Source organism: Mytilus californianus, unplaced genomic scaffold (genome assembly GCF_021869535.1).
Source record: "Mytilus californianus isolate M0D057914Y unplaced genomic scaffold, xbMytCali1.0.p SCAF_7, whole genome shotgun sequence".
Classification (NCBI taxonomy): domain Eukaryota; kingdom Metazoa; phylum Mollusca; class Bivalvia; order Mytilida; family Mytilidae; genus Mytilus; species Mytilus californianus.
The window spans coordinates 31,849,534-31,869,932 of NW_026262723.1; the positions used below are offsets into that span (position 1 = coordinate 31,849,534).

Below are 20,399 nucleotides of genomic sequence, written 5' to 3' on the forward strand. Positions count from 1 at the left end.
TGTTTTTCCCCCCTTTTTTGCCCCTCATTCCTGAACGGTTTGGGCCATAATCCCCAAAGTCAATCCCAACCTTCCCTTTGTGGTATGGAACCTTGTGGTACAAATTCATAGAGATCCATACACTTATACACAAGTTATTGTCCGGAAACTAGAAAAATGCCTTTTTTGGCCCCTTTTTGACCCCTAATTCCTAAACAGTTGGGACCATAACCCCAAAATCAATCCCAACCTTCCTTTTGTACTATTGAACGTTGTGCTTAAATTTCATAGAGATCATAGAGATCCATTCACTTATACTAAAGTTATTGTCCAGAAACCAAAAGTCTTCGGACGACGACAACATGATAGCAATCAGGGAAAAAGATTAGCAGGGGCCCAGTAGCCAATGCTACTGAAAATTGGGCTGGGCCCCTAAAACTTTTGTGAAAATGCCCATAGTTTTTACATTAATTTTCATATTGTGGCAGGTTGGGCCCCTAGTCAGAAAATGTTAGTCTTATTCCCTGGCAATATACGAACGCAAATTTTTAGCGGTCGTATAAAAAATGACCAATAGATACTTTCATATCATAAAAATAAGATGTTTAGGTAAATCTGTTCTTTTAAGATTTGTTAGGATAAAATATAGATACACATGTAAGTTCCCAATTCCATTAACAAATTCTCCACCATATAAAACTTTGTGTGGAATCTGCAGTTACACTGTTATCATTTAGTTATGGATAACAATCTGAAACCTTTCATATCAGTTAATTAGCAATTTGTAGACTGCTCAATGGTCTCGGGCCATTCTGTGCTTGTTCCTGATTTTTTTATAGGTAATAATTTTTTCTGATTAACTCAGTCCCAGCAATTTTTCCACCGATGGGTACATCCAGTCATCATCACTAAGACTTTTCAGCTTTTGTCGTAATTGTTTCAGTCTCTGCTCATGCATGTCGTCTGAAAAGAATACAGAAAAATTCTTTCAGTCAATAGTACACGGATGCCCCACTCACACTATCATGTTCTATGTTCAGTGGAATGTGAAAGTGAAAGTGGGGTCAAAACTCTAATGTGGCATTAAAATTAGAAAGATCATATCATAGGGAACATGTGTACTAAGTTTCAAGTTGATTGGACTTCAACTTAATCTAAAACTACCTTGACCAAAAATTTTAACCTGAAGCGGGACAGACAGACGGACGAACGAACAGACGCACAGACAGAAAAACATAATGCCCCTCTACTATCGTAGGTGGGGCATAAAAATAAGAAGATGTGGTAAGATTGTCGATGAGACAGCTTCCTACCAGAGACATGTCACCAAATGATGTTGAAGTTAACAACTATAAGTCACTGTAAGGTCATCAACAATTAGCTAACCCTTTATCACATAGCAACCCATAAAAGGCACTGACACGACAAATGTCAAACAATTCAAACAAGAAAACCATCAGCCTTATTTATGTACAAAACAACAAACAAATATGATATACTGCAATAAACGACAAGCTTTGCTCTTAAGCTTCTTCTGGGAACTTAATTTCATATGAATAAAAGACCTCTTTGTTCTTCTTCCGAATACAGAAGTAGACTCCTAGGTAGGAGTGTATAACTTCCAGGAACTTGTGTGCTATGTACATATGGACTTAATTAAAATGAATATTAACAATAAAGAATAAAATGCTCCGCAGGGCGCAGCTTGATACGACCGCAGAGGTCGAACCCTGAACAGTTGGGGCAAGTATGGACACAACATTCAAGCTTGATACAGCTTTGCATTTGGATTGTGATTAAATATTTGACACAGCATAGGTTTCTGACACAGAATGAATGTGGTCTAAGAACTTAAAAATTTTAAATTGGACATTCACCTATTATGGTCCAATATCCAAAATCTAAATACATGGTTAGATTCAGCATATCAAAGAACCCCAAGAATTCAATTTTTGATGAAATCAAACAAAGTTTAATTTTGGATCCTTTCGACCTCAATGTGGACAAAGTTGATAACGGGGCCCAAAAATCAAAAATCTAAATACATGGTTAGATTCAGCATATCAAAGAACCCCATATATTCAATTTTTGTTGAAATCAAACAAAGTTTAATTTTGGACCCCGATTTGGACCAACTTGAAAACTGGGCCCATAATCAAAAATCTAAATACATGTTTAGATTCAGCATATCAAAGAACCCTAAGAATTCAATTTTTGTTAAAATCAAACTAAGTTTAATTTTGGACCCTTTGAACCTTAATGTAGACCAATTTGAAAACGGAACCAAAAATTAAGAATCTAAATACACGGTTAGATTCGGCATATCAAAGAACCCCAATAATTCAATTTTTGATGAAGTTTAATTTTGGACCCTTTGGACCTCAATGTGGACAAATTTAAAAACGGGGCCCAAAATCCAAAAACTAAATACACCGTTAGATTCAGCATATTAAAGAACCCCAAGAATTCAAGAATAAAACCCCATTGAAATTGGTCAAGAAATAAGCAATTTATACGAAGTATCTTCTTTTGCACAATACTGTGCAATTAAATATTTCTTGCTATTGCGCAATACTGTACAATTGACAATTTCTTGCTATTGCGCAATATTGTGCTATTGATATTTCTTGCTATTGCCCAATACTGTGCAATTGAAGATTTCTTGCTATTGTGCAATACTGTGCAATTGAAAATTTCTTGCTATTGCACAATACTTATTATATAATAATTTACACATCCTGTTTGGTGTGTATCTCCTACCATTTCATTATTATTTGCTTTTAAATATAAATCAGAAATAACCAACTTAAAATGGAAAATTTTAAAAGAAAAAAAAAAGGAAAAAAAGAAAAAAAAGGAAAAAAAAAAAATCCCCCCCCCCCCAAATTTTTTGAACCCCATTATGATTCATCACCCCCAAACTCAAACCCAGCTTTCCCTTTGTGATATGGAACCTTGTAGTACAATTTCAGAAAGATCCATACACTTACACACAAGTTATTGTCCTGAAACTAGAAAAATGCTTGTTTTTTGCCCTTTTTTGGCCCCTTATTCCTAAAATATTGAGGCAATTACCCCCATCATCAATCCCAGCCTTACCTTTGTGGTATGGTACCTTGCAGTACAATTTCAGAGAGATCCATACACTTGAACACAAGTTATTGTCTGGAAACTAGAAAAATGCTTATTTTTGGCCCCTTTTTGGCCCCCAATTCCTAAATGTTTCGACAATTACCCCCAAACTCAATTCTAGCTTTCCCTTTGTGATATGGAACCTTGTAGTACAATTTCAGAAAGATCCATACACTTACACACAAGTTATTGTCATGAAACTAGAAAAATGCTTGTTTTTTGCCCCTTTTTTGGCCCCTAATTCCTAAAATTTTAAGGCAATTACCCCCAAAATCAATCCCAGCATTCCCTTTGTGATTTGGAACCTTGTGGTACAATGTCAGAGAGATCCATACACTAACACACAAGTTATGTCTGGAAGTTACAAAAATGCTTATTTTTGGCCCCTTTTTCCTTTACTGTTGGTACCATAACCCCCAAAATCAATCCCAACCTTCCTTTTGTGGTATTGAACCTTGTGGTAAAATTTCATAGAGATCCATTCACTTAAACTAAAGTTAGAGTGCGAAAACCAATGTGTCTTCGGACTACGCCGGACGACGATGACGCCAACATCATACCAATATACGACCACAAAAATTTTTTTGCGGTCGTATAAAAAAAAGGCAGGACAGAATAGAGTGAAAAATAAAAAGGCAGGACAGAGACTACAAATAAAAAAAAATGCACGACAAAATTTTTTATCCTAGCCCCCCATAAATATCAAATGGTAGCTCCCTCAGTTGGTGTTGGTCCTTCAAAAGTTAGAGTGGATATGCCACTTTTGAAGGATTCCAGGGTGTCAGACATACCTATTGCTTCAGGTAGTGAATTCCAATGAGAATATCAACATATACTTGAATATATTGTCTTTATTATTTTGCTGATGATACATCTTATCATGATAATGAGTTTAGAAAAGCCAGATATTTAAATAAATACACTTGTAGTGAAATTGCAATGCCAATAGCAGGAATAGTATTTTTAGATGCTTAGTAAAAACTTTACCTTTTTGCATTAATTTCTTACTCATTTCTATTTCATAATCTATCTGTAACCTATTCATTAATGACAAGGCTGAACTGCTATCTGAAAAAAGAAATACAAAATTAGTTATGATGATTTCTTCTTTCTTTCCTGCAATATAACACTTAAGGATGTACTTAGGTGAAATTAAAAAAATCTAGAATTTAAAATTGATACTACAAGTCAGAAGAGCATTAGTTAAGGAACAAAATAAGATAAAAATATTGATACATGTAGGTTATGGAGCTCTTTTTCAAGATATTTAAGTTTTAAACAAGAATGTGTCCATAGTACACGGACGCCCCACTCGCACTATCATTTCCTATGTTCAGTGGACGTGAAATTGGGGTCAAAATTCTAATTTGGCATTAAATTTGAAAGATCATATCATAGGGAACATGTGTACTAAGTTTCAAGTTGATTGGACTTCAACTACATCAAAAACTACTTTGACCAAAAACTTCAACCTGAAGCGGGACAGACGGACGAATGGACGGACGAACAGACCGAAAAACATTATGCCCCTCTACTATCGTAGGTGGGGCATAAAAATGGTGGGAAAAGGCTGACTCGTCAGACTTTTACCTTATATTTGCATTGGTATTATATTTGGGTCTCAAATCAAAAACATGCAAAATAAAAAGAAATCTAGAGTCTGCTTAAATTTTGATAAATGACCTATATGAGCTATTGAATTCTTATATGAAAAGAAAAATGGGTGTTATGGGGCAAAATATTTTACCCTGTATCGTAGGAAAAAAACCAAGGAGTCCGAACATCTGACAAAAATTCCTAAACCTGACCTAAGTACATTCTTAAATGTTTCTTATTTTATTTGTTTGGTTTTTGTTGTTAACAATGGTTAACAAATCATGCAAATTGGGAATAATTTGGGATTAGAAAATAGAAGTAATTGTCATACTCCTTTACACTTTAAATGAAACCTACATGACTCAGGGGCGGATTCAGGCGGGCGTGCGCCCCCTTAAATTTGCAAAGCATGGGTTGTCCCCAGTCAATAAAGAATATTTCGATAATTTTACCTCAAAAAAAATTAAGTTTGCTCCCCCCCCCACCCCCCAGGTGGACAAATATTACTAGTATAAAAAGTCCATGGTTACAAAATTTACTAGTAAATTTAGTCTGATGTCAATAATTTATGTCCCCAGACTAATTTTCCTAGGAATTTATGTTAATGTCACCAATATTCCTAGGTAAAAACGTCCATGTCCTTTATTTTACTAGGAAAATGTGTAATAAAAAAAACCATTTACATGTAAACATTGGAATTTTTAATTCTTATGTTTTAATGTTGTCTAACAGTTGTGCATTAATCATGTTAATCTTTTAATAAAATTTATGTGACTAGACTAATTTCCCTAGGAATTCATGTCCAGGTCATTAATATTCCAGGGTAAAAAAATCCATGTTTTTTTATTTTCAATAAGACAATTTGTAAAAAATGAAAGAAATCATTTACACCTTGTTATATACTACATGTACCTTTAGAATGAATCTAAATCACTCAAAATCACTAACATTCACCCTGAAAAATCACAACAAAGAGTGACTGAATCACTTTGTGTTTACTGCATGTAATTTTCATTGCTTTTGTCATTGGGTTGGCCTCCCTATTGGTTTGCTCTTTGGCATTTACCTCACATCTCCTTTTTATTTTCATGATTGTAACTGGTTGTATTGTCCTGATTCATCCTGAAAAGCGACTTGATTCTCCCTGGTTTGTAATAATAATCTTTTTTGCCAAATCATACTTCATAGTTTTTAAAGCAGTTGAATTTTGTTCTTAATAATTGTTTTGAGTCAAGTTTAAATATTGTAAAAGTTGGTCTTCATAAACTTATTTACAAGAAGAATATGTTTTATTTCCATTCAGTAGGTTATTGTTTGCATATAAATATTATGGTATGGTATAAAAATATTCAGATATTAAAAAATAAAAGGTCAAGACTATCCTATAACATGTATAGAATCCATGACAAATCGCCCCACTGGCAAATTGCCCCACACATAATCGCCCCACTTTTTCGCCAACTCGCCCCACTTTCTTAAAAATCGCCCCACTTTTGTTTACCAACTCGCCCCACTTATGAAAAGGATAAAATCCCATTGAAAATAGGTTGGATATATTGCTCCATTTATGAAAAGGGGAAAAAATCCCTCTGATATAAGGTCTGCCAACTCGCCCCACTTGTGAAAAATAGATAAATCCTGATTGAATTTAGTAATGCCAACTCGCCCCACTTATGAAAAAAGATGCAATCCCGTTGTATATATCTATGTTCCTGCCCCACTTATAAATAGAATCAATACCTATTAAAACCTTAGATACACATGTTTTTCCCGTTTGAATGGTTTTACACTAGTCATTTTTGGGGCCCTTTATAGCTTACTGTTCGATATGAGCCAAGCTAGGCTCCGTGTTGAAAACAGTACTTTGACCTATACATAATGGTTTTTCTTTTACAAATTGTGACTTGGATGGAGAGTTGTCTCATTGGCACTCATACCACATCTTCTTATATCTATTTTGTAGTTCTTTTCTTTTTGTTGAAATAAAGCATAAAGAAGTGAGTATCAGTATTTTCTGTGACGTGAATGCCAACTAGCCCAACCAGTGAAAAATAGAAAAATCCTGATGAATTGAGTAATGCCAACTCGACCATCTTATGAAAAATAGAAAATACCAGATGAATCAAGTTGAGTCATGCCAACTCAATGTCAATAATAATGATTTAGTCAATTTTCGTTTTTTTGTATTCTGTGTATAAGATTTTTTTAGTTAAGTGGTTCGAGTTGGCAGACCTGAAATTATATATTCATCTAGGTTTATCCCGCAATGGTGGTAAGTCGTGCACTTAAGGCCATTTTTTATTTTATTTTTCTGTAGACTTAGTTTGGTTTTTTTATTACTGTGTATTGTCAAATTGGTTACTCATAATTGTTTCTCAGTCACTGAATGTACGATGTTGTTCCATACTGGAGCAGCTGACCTGGTTTGTTTACATTCAAATTCTAATGGCTTCAAAACCACGTGACACGTGACACATTGAATCATTATATCCAATCAAATTGCTATACTGTCAATTAGGTGATTTTTTAGTACAAGGCAATTATATTATTTGTTTGTATGATATTGCTTTGAAATACATGAAATAGTTTGCAATAAATTGGGGGTTTATTCAATAGGAAACTTCATTATTAGCCATGAAATTTGACTTCAATGGAATTTTATATGAATATTTACTTATGGTCAGAATATCGATCTCTTTATATTGAACCAAATTTTCTTTTATGAAAAATATATGTATATTGTTTTTTATTAACCTACTCTATATTCCTGAATAAGAATATGCATGATTATCGTTTGTTTTCCAAAGTTTTTCTTTCAATTTGGATGTGTTTTTTTTTGCGGGAAAATCGCGTAAGACGTAAGGTGCTTGCCATTTTGAAATTCTTAAAAATACGATTTGCTTGGCCTGTTTGGTCTGCCATTAAGATTGATGAGCTCAATGGAATGTAAACAAAGCAATGGAGGCCGGAAGAGGGGTTTTCTTAAGTTCTGAAATGTTTTTAGGCATTCGGAAGTCAGGTTTGAAATGGCCATTAGAAAATCTGCATTTTTGTACAATACTTAAGAATAATAATGAAAACATATCTTCAGAAATATCATTTTATTTAGAAGTGTAGAAAAAATGCATTCTGCACTAATTTTAAACGCTGGTATTAGCGTAGTGACGTCAATGCGGAGTTTTCCCATGTGATAAGTACAATAACAAAATCCGAACGAACCAACGTTATGACCGATTATAGACTACGGTACGTCGGTAGGATACATTATTTCATTAAGTGGGCGAGTTGGCAGGAGAAAAAATAAACGGGATTTAACCCTTTTTACAAGTGGGGCGATTTTTTTAAAAGTGGGGCGAGTTGGTAAACCAGTTTGGGGCGATTTTTTAAAAGTGGGGCGAGTTGGTGAAAAAGTAGGGCGATTTGCCAGTGGGACGATTTGTCCTGCTTCCCATGTTACATGTATAATATCATATAAAAAATTATGTTGTTTATGCCCGTAATATCAATTTTCTTTATCGTTCAGTTCGGTGTATTTGTTAGATGTGGATAATGAATTGACCTGTCATTCTGTCTGCTTCTACATTTGGTGATTTAAATAGGTTCCTCTTTATTTCTTCTTTTGTAAATGTTGGATCTGGCGAAGGCGATGCCATTTTCAAAGGGAAGTCACTCTTCAATACAAAAAAAATAATTAAAGAATTGGCATCCGTGATGAAATATTATCCGTCACCGATAAACAGACCCCAAAATAAACAACACCAAGAATACAGGTATAGACGAATACAACAATTTTAATAAAACAAAAGTAAAGCAATTCAACGTCATAATATAAATCAGTCCGTATGATATAAAAAATATGAAACAAGATACAACATGCCTTACTCGTTCTGATTGGTTGAATAAGATTAGTCAATAGAAATTATTTCTTTTCTACCTTGTTAATGTAATATATATATTCCGTGAAGTTTATTTATGACTGTGCTATGCATATTTGTGTTTATGGAGTCATCCTTATTTTCATAGTTTTCATTAGTTTTCTTATATTTGTCTACAAACTCAGACAAAACAGGAAAATAAAAGTAAATGGCAAATCAGTATTTATAACAGGTAAGCTATTTTTAGATTCAATCTCGTGGTGCTATTTCTTGACCTGTTTTTTTTTATCAAGGCATAAACTAGTGTACAATGTGTACCCGGTCACGAGCTTTGGAGAGATCAGACATTACAACGGACTCTTATCTCTTTGTCTGAAATTCCCACACAGAATCCCAGTTTTAACGGACACCTTTGGCATCAATGATCAAGTTATTTTGCGATTTAGAATATATAATATTAATAGGAGTAAGACAAGGCAATATTTTGAGTCTCAGTCTATTTAAGTTTTTCATTAATGAACTTGGGGTCTCAAAAAAATATATTACTAAAATAGGAGTTACAACAGAACTTGGAAGACATCCTCTTTACATGGGCGCATTACATTTGCACGCATTTGGGGATTGAAATTTGATACGTTTTCGCGCAGCTTTTGATTACATTTCCGCACATTCATTTTACAGGTAACTCAAGTATAAAAATAAAGATAATTCATAATGAATTTAACTATAGTTAATATGAATTTTGAACATATTCTATTTGTAAATTTGAATTATATATTTTTCATATTGAATTATAAAAAAAATTACAGTGATGATTAGAAATCCCGTAATAGCTTAAGACATACATGTAGCTTTTATGCGAATATTTCAGATTGAATAGCATTATGTTTCATAATTTTACCGAATTGCGATTTAATGAATAATTTAAGTCAGTTTGTAAAAGTTGCGTCAAGGCACACACATGGAGTTTCGTTTGTCAGAAACAATCATCGGGGGATTAAATCGGGGTAAATGTATGGCGATGTACCGTAAATAATTGCAAAGGTACTCCACCAGATTTCCTATTTCCTCAAGGTCTTTGTGCATCACTACCAGTGATCCAGAATCCAGGCGAACTACAAACGGCCCGGAACCATTCCATGCTCACTACAATAAGCAATTTTATTTACCACATCCATATATAATATGTTTGTGCACGGTACGACATGTAAAATCAGTACTTTTGATCTTTAGATTTTCTATGTTTTTACATTTCTATCTGTATATATTTTCAGGACCAAGTGCTTGTGCACAATAAAACGGACTTATCCTGCTCGAAAATAATAGTTAAATAAATAAATAAGTATAATCTACCTGTATTTACCTGAAATTACCTGTAAAATAATGCGCCCAAATGTAATCAAAAGCTGCGCGCAAACGTAATGATTTTTGCGCGCAAATATAATGCACCGCTTTAAATAGGGCATCTACCTGCATTTACCTGAGTTGACCGGTATAAGAATGCGCGTAAATGTAATTCAAAAACGTAATGATTTTTGCGCACAAATGTAATGGTAATGCGCGCAAATGTAATGCACCGCTTTACATAGACATGTTAAAATTGGCACAGACTAGAAAATTCACCATCAAACTTGCTCAACAATGCATATAAGGAATAACTTCATTTGTACAGCATACACAAAGGTCATAACTCTTGGTCAAAAACCTACTCTTTTATGGTGAAAACTATCTGATCAATTGTAAAATCTGGAGTGAACATAAATTTAAGAAATCACTTAAAATTTGTCTCAGAAACAGCCTCTTTAGACCTGGAAGGAAGTTAGGTCTTCTTATTTACATGACAAAGGCAAATTAATTACATATTTTGATTCAAATTCTCCTTTGTGAGAGAGAACTATTTATCCTATACACATACTGATGATCGGGAAATTCTTACAAAATTGAGATTGAGTAATCATGAATTAAGAATTGGAACTGGTCGTCATGAACGCAGGTTGAACTCTTCAGGTAAACTATAATATTTTTTATATTTATCTCTTCTTGACTGTAAAAGCTGTGTTTATATATCTGTTATATATCGGTCTATAAGGATTAATTTACTTAAACCAGGGCCGATTCAGGATATTTGAAAGGAGAAAGCGGGAAGGGGGGAGAGGGGGGGGGGGGGGGGGGGGGGGGGGGGGGGAGGTGGAGGTTGGAGGGCGTATAATTCCATAAAACGAGAGAAAACAAATTTGGACGATTTTATGCTAAAAATGGTATATTTTCAAATGAAAGGGGAGCGTACGCTCTATATATATGCCCCCTAAATGGACCACTGTAAACACATCTTTGGTCGACCCATGATGTATCAAAATATTGTCATATCGTAAATGTGTATTCCCCGACACATTCTTGAGATGTGGTATACAGCAGGTAAAAAAGCGGGGATATTTGATAAAGGGGGTAGAAGAGGTGGGAACTGGTCTGGGACAAAGAAGGAAAGCAAAAGTGGGATGTGGGGAAAATTACAAACAAAAAACATTTTCAAAGTGACGGCAATACTTTCTTTTAGGATGTGATAGAGGTTTTGGTTACCATATAGCCAAACAGTTGAGCACTTTAGGATTCCAGGTTTTTGCTGGTTGTCTGGATATCAACGGAGCGGGTGCAAAAGAACTTGAAAATTTTTCAAAGTGTGTACATCCAGTACAAATAGATGTTACCAAAGAACAAGATGTCTTAGATGCATTAAAGTTTGTTGAAGATATTGTTCAAGATAAAGGTTCGTGTAAATATGTCAATTCGCAAACTTTTAGCCGAGTTTAATCTTTCTGATTTCAAAAATAAAACGCCGCCGTTATAGATCTCGTGGTAGCGTGTTCTATTCGAGTGTGCATGATCCCCGGCCAGGTTAAATTAGTTACCTAAACATTGCGACATTTAGAAATGCGAATAAACTTAAGACTGTTTGGCTTAGCTGGAATTAAAACAACGTGTCCGTGGCCAGACAGTAGGTTGGAATGTCTTCTTACAGACTGTAACAGTTACCTTGTGAACTGAAACGTTAGAAATCCAACTCGTGTAGGTCTAGTAAAAAGCAGGGTTCATATTCATATTTTTGTCCTGAATATATGCATTTAGTATTTCGTTAGACGAAATAACAGCCATCCATCATGATCATTATCATCATCACAAATCTTTCCGTCGTCACGGAATATCACGATTCACTACCAAAAATAGGATATACAGTTTGATACATGAACATAGGAGAGCATGGATCAATAAGTAAGGACACTTGTTTATAATTTGTCCCGACCTTGATACTTTAATTTATGATCCAAACATTTTCATGTCAATGTTCACAAGGGGTCGGTTATTGGTTAAACTGTGATTTTTTAACCACGGTATATTTGTGTCTTAATTGTTTCGAGTATAATATTACCGTATTTAACCATCTCACTGATGTTATATTACCGTTCTGAGGATTTTCAATAATACATAAAAACTGAAAGAATAACTTGAACAAATTATAGTTAATTGAACAGTACAACAGACCACACAAAACCATGAACACCCGACTCTTTGACCCGACAACAGACCACACAACACCATGAACACCCGACTCTTCCGACCCGACAACAGACCACACCAAACCATGAACACCCGACTCTTCCGACCCGACAACAGACCACACCAAACCATGTACACCCGACTCTTCCGACCCGATAACAGACCACACCAAACTATGTACACCCCGACTCTTCCGACCCGACAACAGAACACACCAAACCATGAACATCCGACTCTTCCGACCCGACAACAGACCACAATAAACCATGAACACCCGACTCTTCCGACCCGACATCAGTCCACACCAAACTTTGAACATCCGACTCTTCCGACCCGACAACAGACCACACCAAACCATGTACACCCGACTCTTCCGACCCGACAACGACAAACTAAATGTAGGATATACTAGTAAGCACGCTCATTTACTGAAAATCCATTTTTTCAGTTTTGTTCAGATTTAGATGACGACGACGACGACAACGACGAGGAGGAGAAGGAAGCTTTAAGATTAACGTCCAGTATATATCAAAACGCACGCAAGAACACATTTATCGTTTTAAAAGACCCCATAAATTCAAAAGTATCATTTATCGCCACCTTAAGAAGAACAATCATCCTTTTAAACATTTAACAGTTCAACCTTTAGAAGTAGTTAATAAGCAGCCTGGGGAATCTCATTCAAAATTTGTACGATCACGAAAAATAATTGAATTAAATTGGATTAAAAAATTACAGACAGTCTATCCTCTCGGTCTTAACGACAATATAATTGGAATTGGTTATATATCTAGAACAGATTCTGTTAACATTTTGGATATAGTTTCTAAAACAGTTCGTAAAAACCGTTCTCATGGGCGTAGAATAAATCGCAATCAAAGAAAATTTCGTAATAACAATACAAATATTTCGGACCTAATTTCTATTTCAAAAAACAATGGTAGACACTATCTATTAACCAAGCTCTGTTCTTTGCCTGTTAATAAATTACATCAAATTTTGGAGGAATGCAACACAATTCCATATTGCAGTCCTAAGTATGAAACCGTCCAAATTATAATTGCATATTGTTATTCTAAATTGTTTCCCAAAATTGATCGCCCTGAAGATCACAGAAAACATTTTATTAAAATTAAATATGTCAATAAAGGTTTTGATTTTGTAAATATTGCCGGTATTTTTAATGATCATTCTGTTAAAGAACAAATTCCTGGCTATTTTGATAATACTGAACTCCTTCTTATTTGTTATGTTTACAAAAAATCTACCCGGAAATATGTGTTTAATTACAGCGAAGTGTGTAAAGATGTTAATATCAGTGACAATACACCTACCTCATGAAATTGCAGTAAATCCGAATACATTTATGGCCCCAGTTCCCATGTTATAACAGGAGACCTTAACATCGTTCGTGACCGAGAGTTGAAATCATTCCTCAGTAAAGGACCTAAATATCGTTTTTAATTCGGTAATGAACATAGTTGATATACGTATTGAACATTTTAAAGATCATTTTACTCCTAACAACAACCATAATAGCCCAATTTCCCGTATCAAACACAAGCTAAAAGAACTCGCCAATGAATATATTTTTTCCCGGCTGATAAGGCTGCTAACAATATCATTATTGTTTGACGTAAATTTTACATTTATGTTCTACAAAAGGAAATCACGAATTCACCAACATTCCAACTGACTCCATTTTCGGAAAATGACATCTGCGACAAACATAAACTTTTAGCTACCTCGTTACAAGCAGAACCAAATACAATGAAAGTTCCAACTATGTACTGGCTTCCGAAGCTGCATAAAACTCCATACAAATATAGATTTATTTCGTCTTCCAGCCATTGTTCCACTACTAAACTACCTATTCTACTTACTAGTACACTTGGTACAATCAAAAACCTGGTAATAAATTGTTCAAATAAGGCCTTTGAAAATAGTGGAATTAATTACTTTTGGAGTGTCAAAAATTCGTTGGAAGTACTTGATGAATTGCATGCTTATATTGGTGATTTCGAATCTGTTCAAACTTTTTTAAGTTTTGATTTTTCTATCCTATATACCACGTTGCCTCATAATCTTATTAAGAAAAAAATCACACACCTGATTAAATGGGCATTTAAAAAGTTGGAATGCGAATATATATGTTCAAACTCTTTTAGGTCATTTTTTAGTAACAACAAACAAAAGAACTATGTCAATTGGACCTGCTTTGATACTATAACTGCCCTTGAATTTTTACTAGATAACATTTTTGTTCACTATGGAGATTCCGTATATCGTCAGGTTATCGGAATTCCCATGGGGACTAACTGTGCACCAATTATGCGGACCTGTTTCTGTATTGTTATGAGTTACAATTTATGACTAAAATCAGCAAAGACCCATCGAAACAACATCTGATTCAAAAATTTAATAACACTTTTAGATATTTAGATGATATATTGGCTCTCAATAATGACGACTTCAGTATGTACACTTAAGAGATTTATCCTGCCGAACTGACTATAAATAAAGCTAATACTAACAATGAACACTGCCCTTTCCTGTATCTTGATATCTTTATCTTTAACGAGAAGCTTAATACCAAAATTTATTATAAAAGAGATGTTTTTTCATTTCCTATTGTTAATTATCCATTTTTAGATGGTGACGTTCCCTTGTCGCCATCTTATGGTGTTTATACATGTATATCTCAACTTGTTCGATTCGCTCGTGTATGTAACAACGTATTTGATTTCAACGAAAGAAATCTCTGTATTACTGAAAAATTATTACACCAGGGTTTTCGATATCACAAACTAATCAAAACATTTACTAAATTTTATCATCGGTACAAGGACATCATTCGTAAATATAAATCAACATGCAGACATCTTATACGTTCAGGTATTTCACATCCAATATTTTATGGTAATATTCTTTACAAAGCACAAAAATGTCGGCATTCACCTCAAAAGCTAACCAAACCTTTCAACCGACTTATTCGGAAAGGATATAGTTACGATACTGTTGTCAAGTCATTAAGGATTGCATATTTTGATATTAATATTGATTCACTCATAGGGTCTTTGCATCGGAAATAAACACATTTATTCTAAAACCAGTTATTGGCATGTTACGGGTTATGTTCTTCTCATATATTGTATGATGGTATGATACTAAACCCCTAACGGGAGGGATTGTACTTGATTTTCATATGATGAAGACAATCTTTCAATCAGTTTAATTGAGGTCTGGAGTTGGCATGTCAGTAACTACTAGTAGTCATTTGTTCATTTATGTATCATTGTCATCTTGCTTAGTTTCTTTTGTTACCTATTCTGACATCGGACTCGGACTTCTTTTAAACTGAGTTTTACTGTGCGTATTGTTATGTGTTTCTTTATTCTACATTGGCTAGAGGTATAGGGGGAGGGTTGAGATCTCACAAAACATGTTTAACCCCGCCGCATTTTTGCGCCTGTCCCAAGTCAGGAGCCTCTGGTCTTTGTTAGTCTAGTATGTTTTTTAATTTTAGTTCATTTATATGTTTTGGAGTTTAGTGTGACGTCCATTTTCACTGAACTAGCACACAATTTTAGTTAATTAGGGGTCAGCTGAGAACCACCTCCGGGTGCGGGATTTTCTCGCTGCATTGAAGACCCATTGGTGGCCTTCGGCTGTTGTCTGCTCTTTGGTCGGGTTGTTGTCTCTTTGACATATTCCCCATTTCCATTCTCAATTTTATTCTAATATTTGGTCGAGAATAATAATATGTTAAAGTGTTTAGAAAATAACCCTGATCATATGTACTAGACCCGACACGTTAAGTCGGACTTTTAATATGCTAATTCTCAAGATAATAGTTCGCAGGAAGACATGACGCCTTCCAAGACACATTTTTTTCTGCGTCCGAGTCGACCAGGTTTTGTATTCGATCCTTATATACCGCGTTCTTAGCAGAGGAACAAGTAACACTGTTTAAGTCTTGAGTTCGACCCGGATTGTTATCGTCTTGAACCTATGACCTCCCGCACTCGAGGCAAGCACACTACCAAGAGACCAAGGTAGCGGTTTTCCTTTATGTGTTCACAAAATGGTTAAAATGGTCAAATTTTATTTTTGTAGGATTATGGGCTGTTATTAACAATGCAGGTGTAGCATCTTATGTCGAATGTGAATGGTGTCCATTGGATGTCTATCAACGCCTAATTGACGTAAATCTTACAGGTGTAATCCGAGTGACCAAAGCCTTTCTACCGCTCGTCAGAAAAAACCAGGGCCGTGTTGTCACTGTTGCAAGTCTGGCTGGTAATATAATACGCGTCAAAAACTTGAAGATTTAAAATTTTAACAATTAACGCACATTGTCGTGTGATTTAAAAAATGTTTTACGAGATTTAAATACATAAAAATATATTTCATCCTTTTTCAATTTTTGTTGAAAGCATGACAAGGGCAAACTAAAATTGTGGAAGCTAGACCTTTTTTTTTTTTATAAAGTTCCAGCTAGGGTACTCTTATTTGAAATATTATTACGTGTTTTTTATTCAACCACTAGCGAAAGGGAGAGTAAGTGAAAGGGATGTCCGTCCATCCGTATGCCCAAACCCCCTATTCACACCTCCAAAGTAATCATTGGAATAATAAAATTATTGACTTCACTCACCTAACATTTATATTAAAAAACTAGATTCTACTTTGGTTTTGGAAATCATGTAAAAATAGATTAAAATCATAACAGATACCCTAATAATAATTTCATAAGGAACATTCATGCTATGTTTTATTTAATTCCATTCAGTGGTTCTCTAAAAGACGACATTTGTATGTATTGTCCATAGGGTCCTATGTTAAACGAAGTCCCCTGCTGGCGGGTATCTTGGATGATTGATCGCCTACAAAGCTACAACAATTGGTCAGCACCTCATATGGAACATTCATGCCATGTTTTATTTCAAAATTACAAAATCGTAAGTGACCGCATAAAAACACAATGACCAAAGAATAAGACAAATTACCGTTACAGATCACAAAACGATACACGAGAATATAAAGATTAGGCAACCGGAACCCAGCAAAAAACCGTCTATGAACTCAGGTGTTCCTAATGAGTAAATAGTTCCTTCTCATTTAGTGACACCCGACGTGTTGCTCACGACAATTTTAAAACGATGCAAAATAAAAACATTTCATCTGTCCCTAAACACACAGTTTTAATTTCCAGGTAGGAATGGTTTGCCAGGTTTCTCTGCATACTCTGCCACGAAGTTTGGTGTAATAGGATTTTCAGAATGTCTCAGAAGAGAAATGAAAAAGTTCAATGTCAAGGTTATAACTATAGAACCAAGCATGTACAAGTAAGTATAAGTATACAGTCTAGGTCATTAGCTTCTTACTTCTTGTCGGAATCTAACGAAAACGGATTCAATAAAGTTAAAATTGAAGGACCGACGTTTGAGGCAAGTATGAAAAATACTAATTATTAATGTGCAAACCGGTTGTAAACTTTGAAGCTATGATTGAGTTATAACTGTTTCACTCGGCAAACCTCGGCAAATTCTTCTACCTACTTTGTTAGGTTTGTTCTCTTCCTCTTGCAAGAACGGTTATCTGAGTCAAACAGATAAAGGACAGACAACAATTTGCCTGCATCGTTAGATCATATAATTTGTCGGATTTTTTTGAGACTTAATATCTTCCTTGGACGTCCTTTCATTTCAAACTTTATGTATACATGATAACAATGGATAAATATAAACGTGTCAACGCGCAATGATAGGTCTATTAATGTTTATGATACTTTTACAGAACAAGTATAACTGATGAAAATGTTCTCATCGCACAAAACCAGGAATTGTGGGAAAAGTGTCCAGACGAGATTAAAAACGCATACGGAGAACCATATTTCAACGACTTTCTGGTTAAGATAAAGGAAAATATAATAGATTTAACTGCCAATAAAGACATCACGACAGTAATTGATGCAATAGAGGATGCCATTTGTTGCCAGTATCCTGACACTAGATATGTTCCAGGGTTTCGTACTTCTTGTGAGAGTTTTATATATTCAATGCTGCCAATCAGTATTCAAGATTTAACAGTTTCGCTTGTAATGAAATATGTCAACAAACCATGTCAAATGACTACATTGAAAAAAAACAGATAATACTTTGTTTAAAATGTTATTTCCTCGTACGACTTTTTCTATTATCTACACTAGAGTCTACCGTATAATGTGTCAATGTGTTTTAGAATTCGAGTGGGCCTGCAGTCGTCTTAACAAATTCTGCGCATGTTCTAATATCGTACTCCTTCCTTCGTTGATGACCTTATGGAATGCAACTCTCATCTTTTTTTTGGCTTTTTATTTTGTTGAAGGATCACTCTGAGGTACTCTTTATTCATCATGTTTATTGGAGGAGGATTCGTTTTACAGTCACAGTTTCACTCACCCATTTCTTGTCATGACACCGATGGTAATGACACGGTTTGAATATATTTTAATATAACAGGAATTATTGCAGGATCGTTATTGTTTCTTGTGCTCATGGTGTTATTTTCTCGCCTTCGAAGAAGGTCGCAGCATGCCAAACAAAAGGATTTCTGTCCGCGGCGGTTGCGTAAACAACTTGTATAAAGCTTTATATTTTAGAGGATAGAATACATGGATGCTTCATAGATATAAGAAGATGTGGTATGAGTGCCAATGAGACAACTCTCCATCCAAGTCACAATTTATAAAAGTAAATCATTATAGTCATTATAGGTCAAAGTACGGTCTTCAAAACGGAGCCTTGGCTCACACCGCACAGCAAGCTATAAAGGGCCCCAAAAATTACTAGTGTAAAACCATTCAAACAAGAAAACCAACGGTCTAATCTATATAAAAAACGAGAAACGAGAAACACTTATGAACCACATTAACAAACGACAACTACTGAACAACAGATTCCCTGTTAAATGTATACGGACGCCTTATGTTTCGATGTTTATGTCTGTCATATTTCCATTGCCCTTGACCTCATTTTCCTTGGTTCAGCGACTGCAAAACATGTTTTTTTTGTGGACCAGTGAATTTCTCACTTATTATATAGTAATATGAAAGCTATATTGGAATATGGGTTCCTTACAAGGACCTCCGACGTTTCCGTCAGATTGGTGGCCTTCGGCTGTTTTCTGCTCTTTGGTCGGTTTGTTGTCTCTTTGACACATTCCCCATTTCCATTCTCAACTTTATTCACCTGACCTTGACCTTAAGTTCATGATGGGTCAGTGATCAAGGTTAAGTTTACGTGATTAGGTCCGTTTCTCAGATACTGTAAAGCAATAGGTCAACTATGTTTGTTGCACAGAATGATTGTTAGGTGTATACATGCCAGTCTGGTAGGTTTCATCTGTCCTTGCAATTTACGCGGCCTTTCTGTGTTTACGAAAAGAACTATCATTTGAGTGTATTTACAAAAGAAAAAGTTACGTTTTCCTATCATTTGAGTGTATTTGCGAAAAGAAGTCACCTTTTCCAATCGTTTGAGTGTATTTACGAAAAGAAGGGCTTAGTTTTCATATCTTTTGAGTGTATTTACGACAAGTTGAGGTTACGTTATCCTATCAATAGAGTGTATTTAAGAAAAGGAGAGCTACATGGACGTTTTTTCATCACGTCAAATCTGATGAACTGTCTAGAGATCAATTCATAGTCTGATTACGAGCACATGGCGGAAGGATTTTTTAACAACATCTATCATGCAATTATGACTTAATTATGTATACTTTTAAGTACACGTATATTTCATTTTTTTAAATGGAGCTGTCCAGATATAATTGAGAAATAATGCGGGAATGTACTTTTTATGGACATCTCGAAGACATTGAGACTTTGAACATAATTTACGCTGACGGAAGTTGATTTCGAAACTGGTCCGCTGTGATTTTGTGTCCGCTATAAATTCAACGGGTCGTTAAAAGGTTGTTGATTTGAGCTAGTATACAAGATAAGTTATGAAGGTCTGGAATGGGAGGTCTGCATTTCTGTACTATATGATTTATAGGCCTTTTTCTCTCTTATTTTTTTCGGACATTGTTCTCTAAACTTTATAGATCTTTATATTTTAGCACGTACCCTTTTGTTCTATAGCGTTTAAGGCCTAATTTCTCTATAATTCTTTATTTTCTTTGCCCATTATTCATAGTTTTTAAATAAACTACATCCAGACCCTCAATTACAGGGAATTCACAAACACATGCGTACGAGGTACTTCGAGCGAGGTAATCGTG

General features: G+C 35.0%; 3 protein-coding genes across 4 annotated transcripts in view; 1 reads left to right on the forward strand and 2 right to left on the reverse strand.

Annotated features, from left to right (window-relative positions):
- LOC127709174 (uncharacterized) overlaps positions 1–20,399 on the reverse strand; it is a 243,365-nt gene that overhangs the window by 203,780 nt on the left and 19,186 nt on the right. The window lies entirely within an intron of this gene.
- LOC127709178 (uncharacterized) lies at positions 561–8,388 on the reverse strand. The gene is made up of 3 exons (XM_052214545.1): positions 8,267–8,388; positions 4,099–4,179; positions 561–942 (listed from the first exon to the last, which is right to left on the reverse strand). The coding sequence occupies exons 1-3, from the start codon at positions 8,358–8,360 to the stop codon at positions 836–838; spliced, it is 282 nt and encodes a 93-aa protein (XP_052070505.1). The 5' UTR covers positions 8,361–8,388; the 3' UTR covers positions 561–835.
- LOC127709173 (17-beta-hydroxysteroid dehydrogenase type 6-like) lies at positions 8,606–18,590 on the forward strand. 2 transcript variants are annotated; one of them, XM_052214526.1, is made up of 5 exons: positions 8,610–8,814; positions 11,137–11,346; positions 16,251–16,433; positions 17,350–17,482; positions 17,934–18,587. In XM_052214526.1, exons 1-5 carry the CDS (start codon positions 8,691–8,693, stop codon positions 18,289–18,291), a joined length of 1,008 nt encoding a protein of 335 aa, XP_052070486.1. In that variant the 5' UTR covers positions 8,610–8,690; the 3' UTR covers positions 18,292–18,587. The 2 variants fall into 2 exon arrangements, with proteins under 2 accessions (XP_052070487.1, XP_052070486.1); XM_052214527.1 differs by lacking the exon at positions 16,251–16,433 and having other exon boundaries at positions 8,606–8,814; positions 17,934–18,590.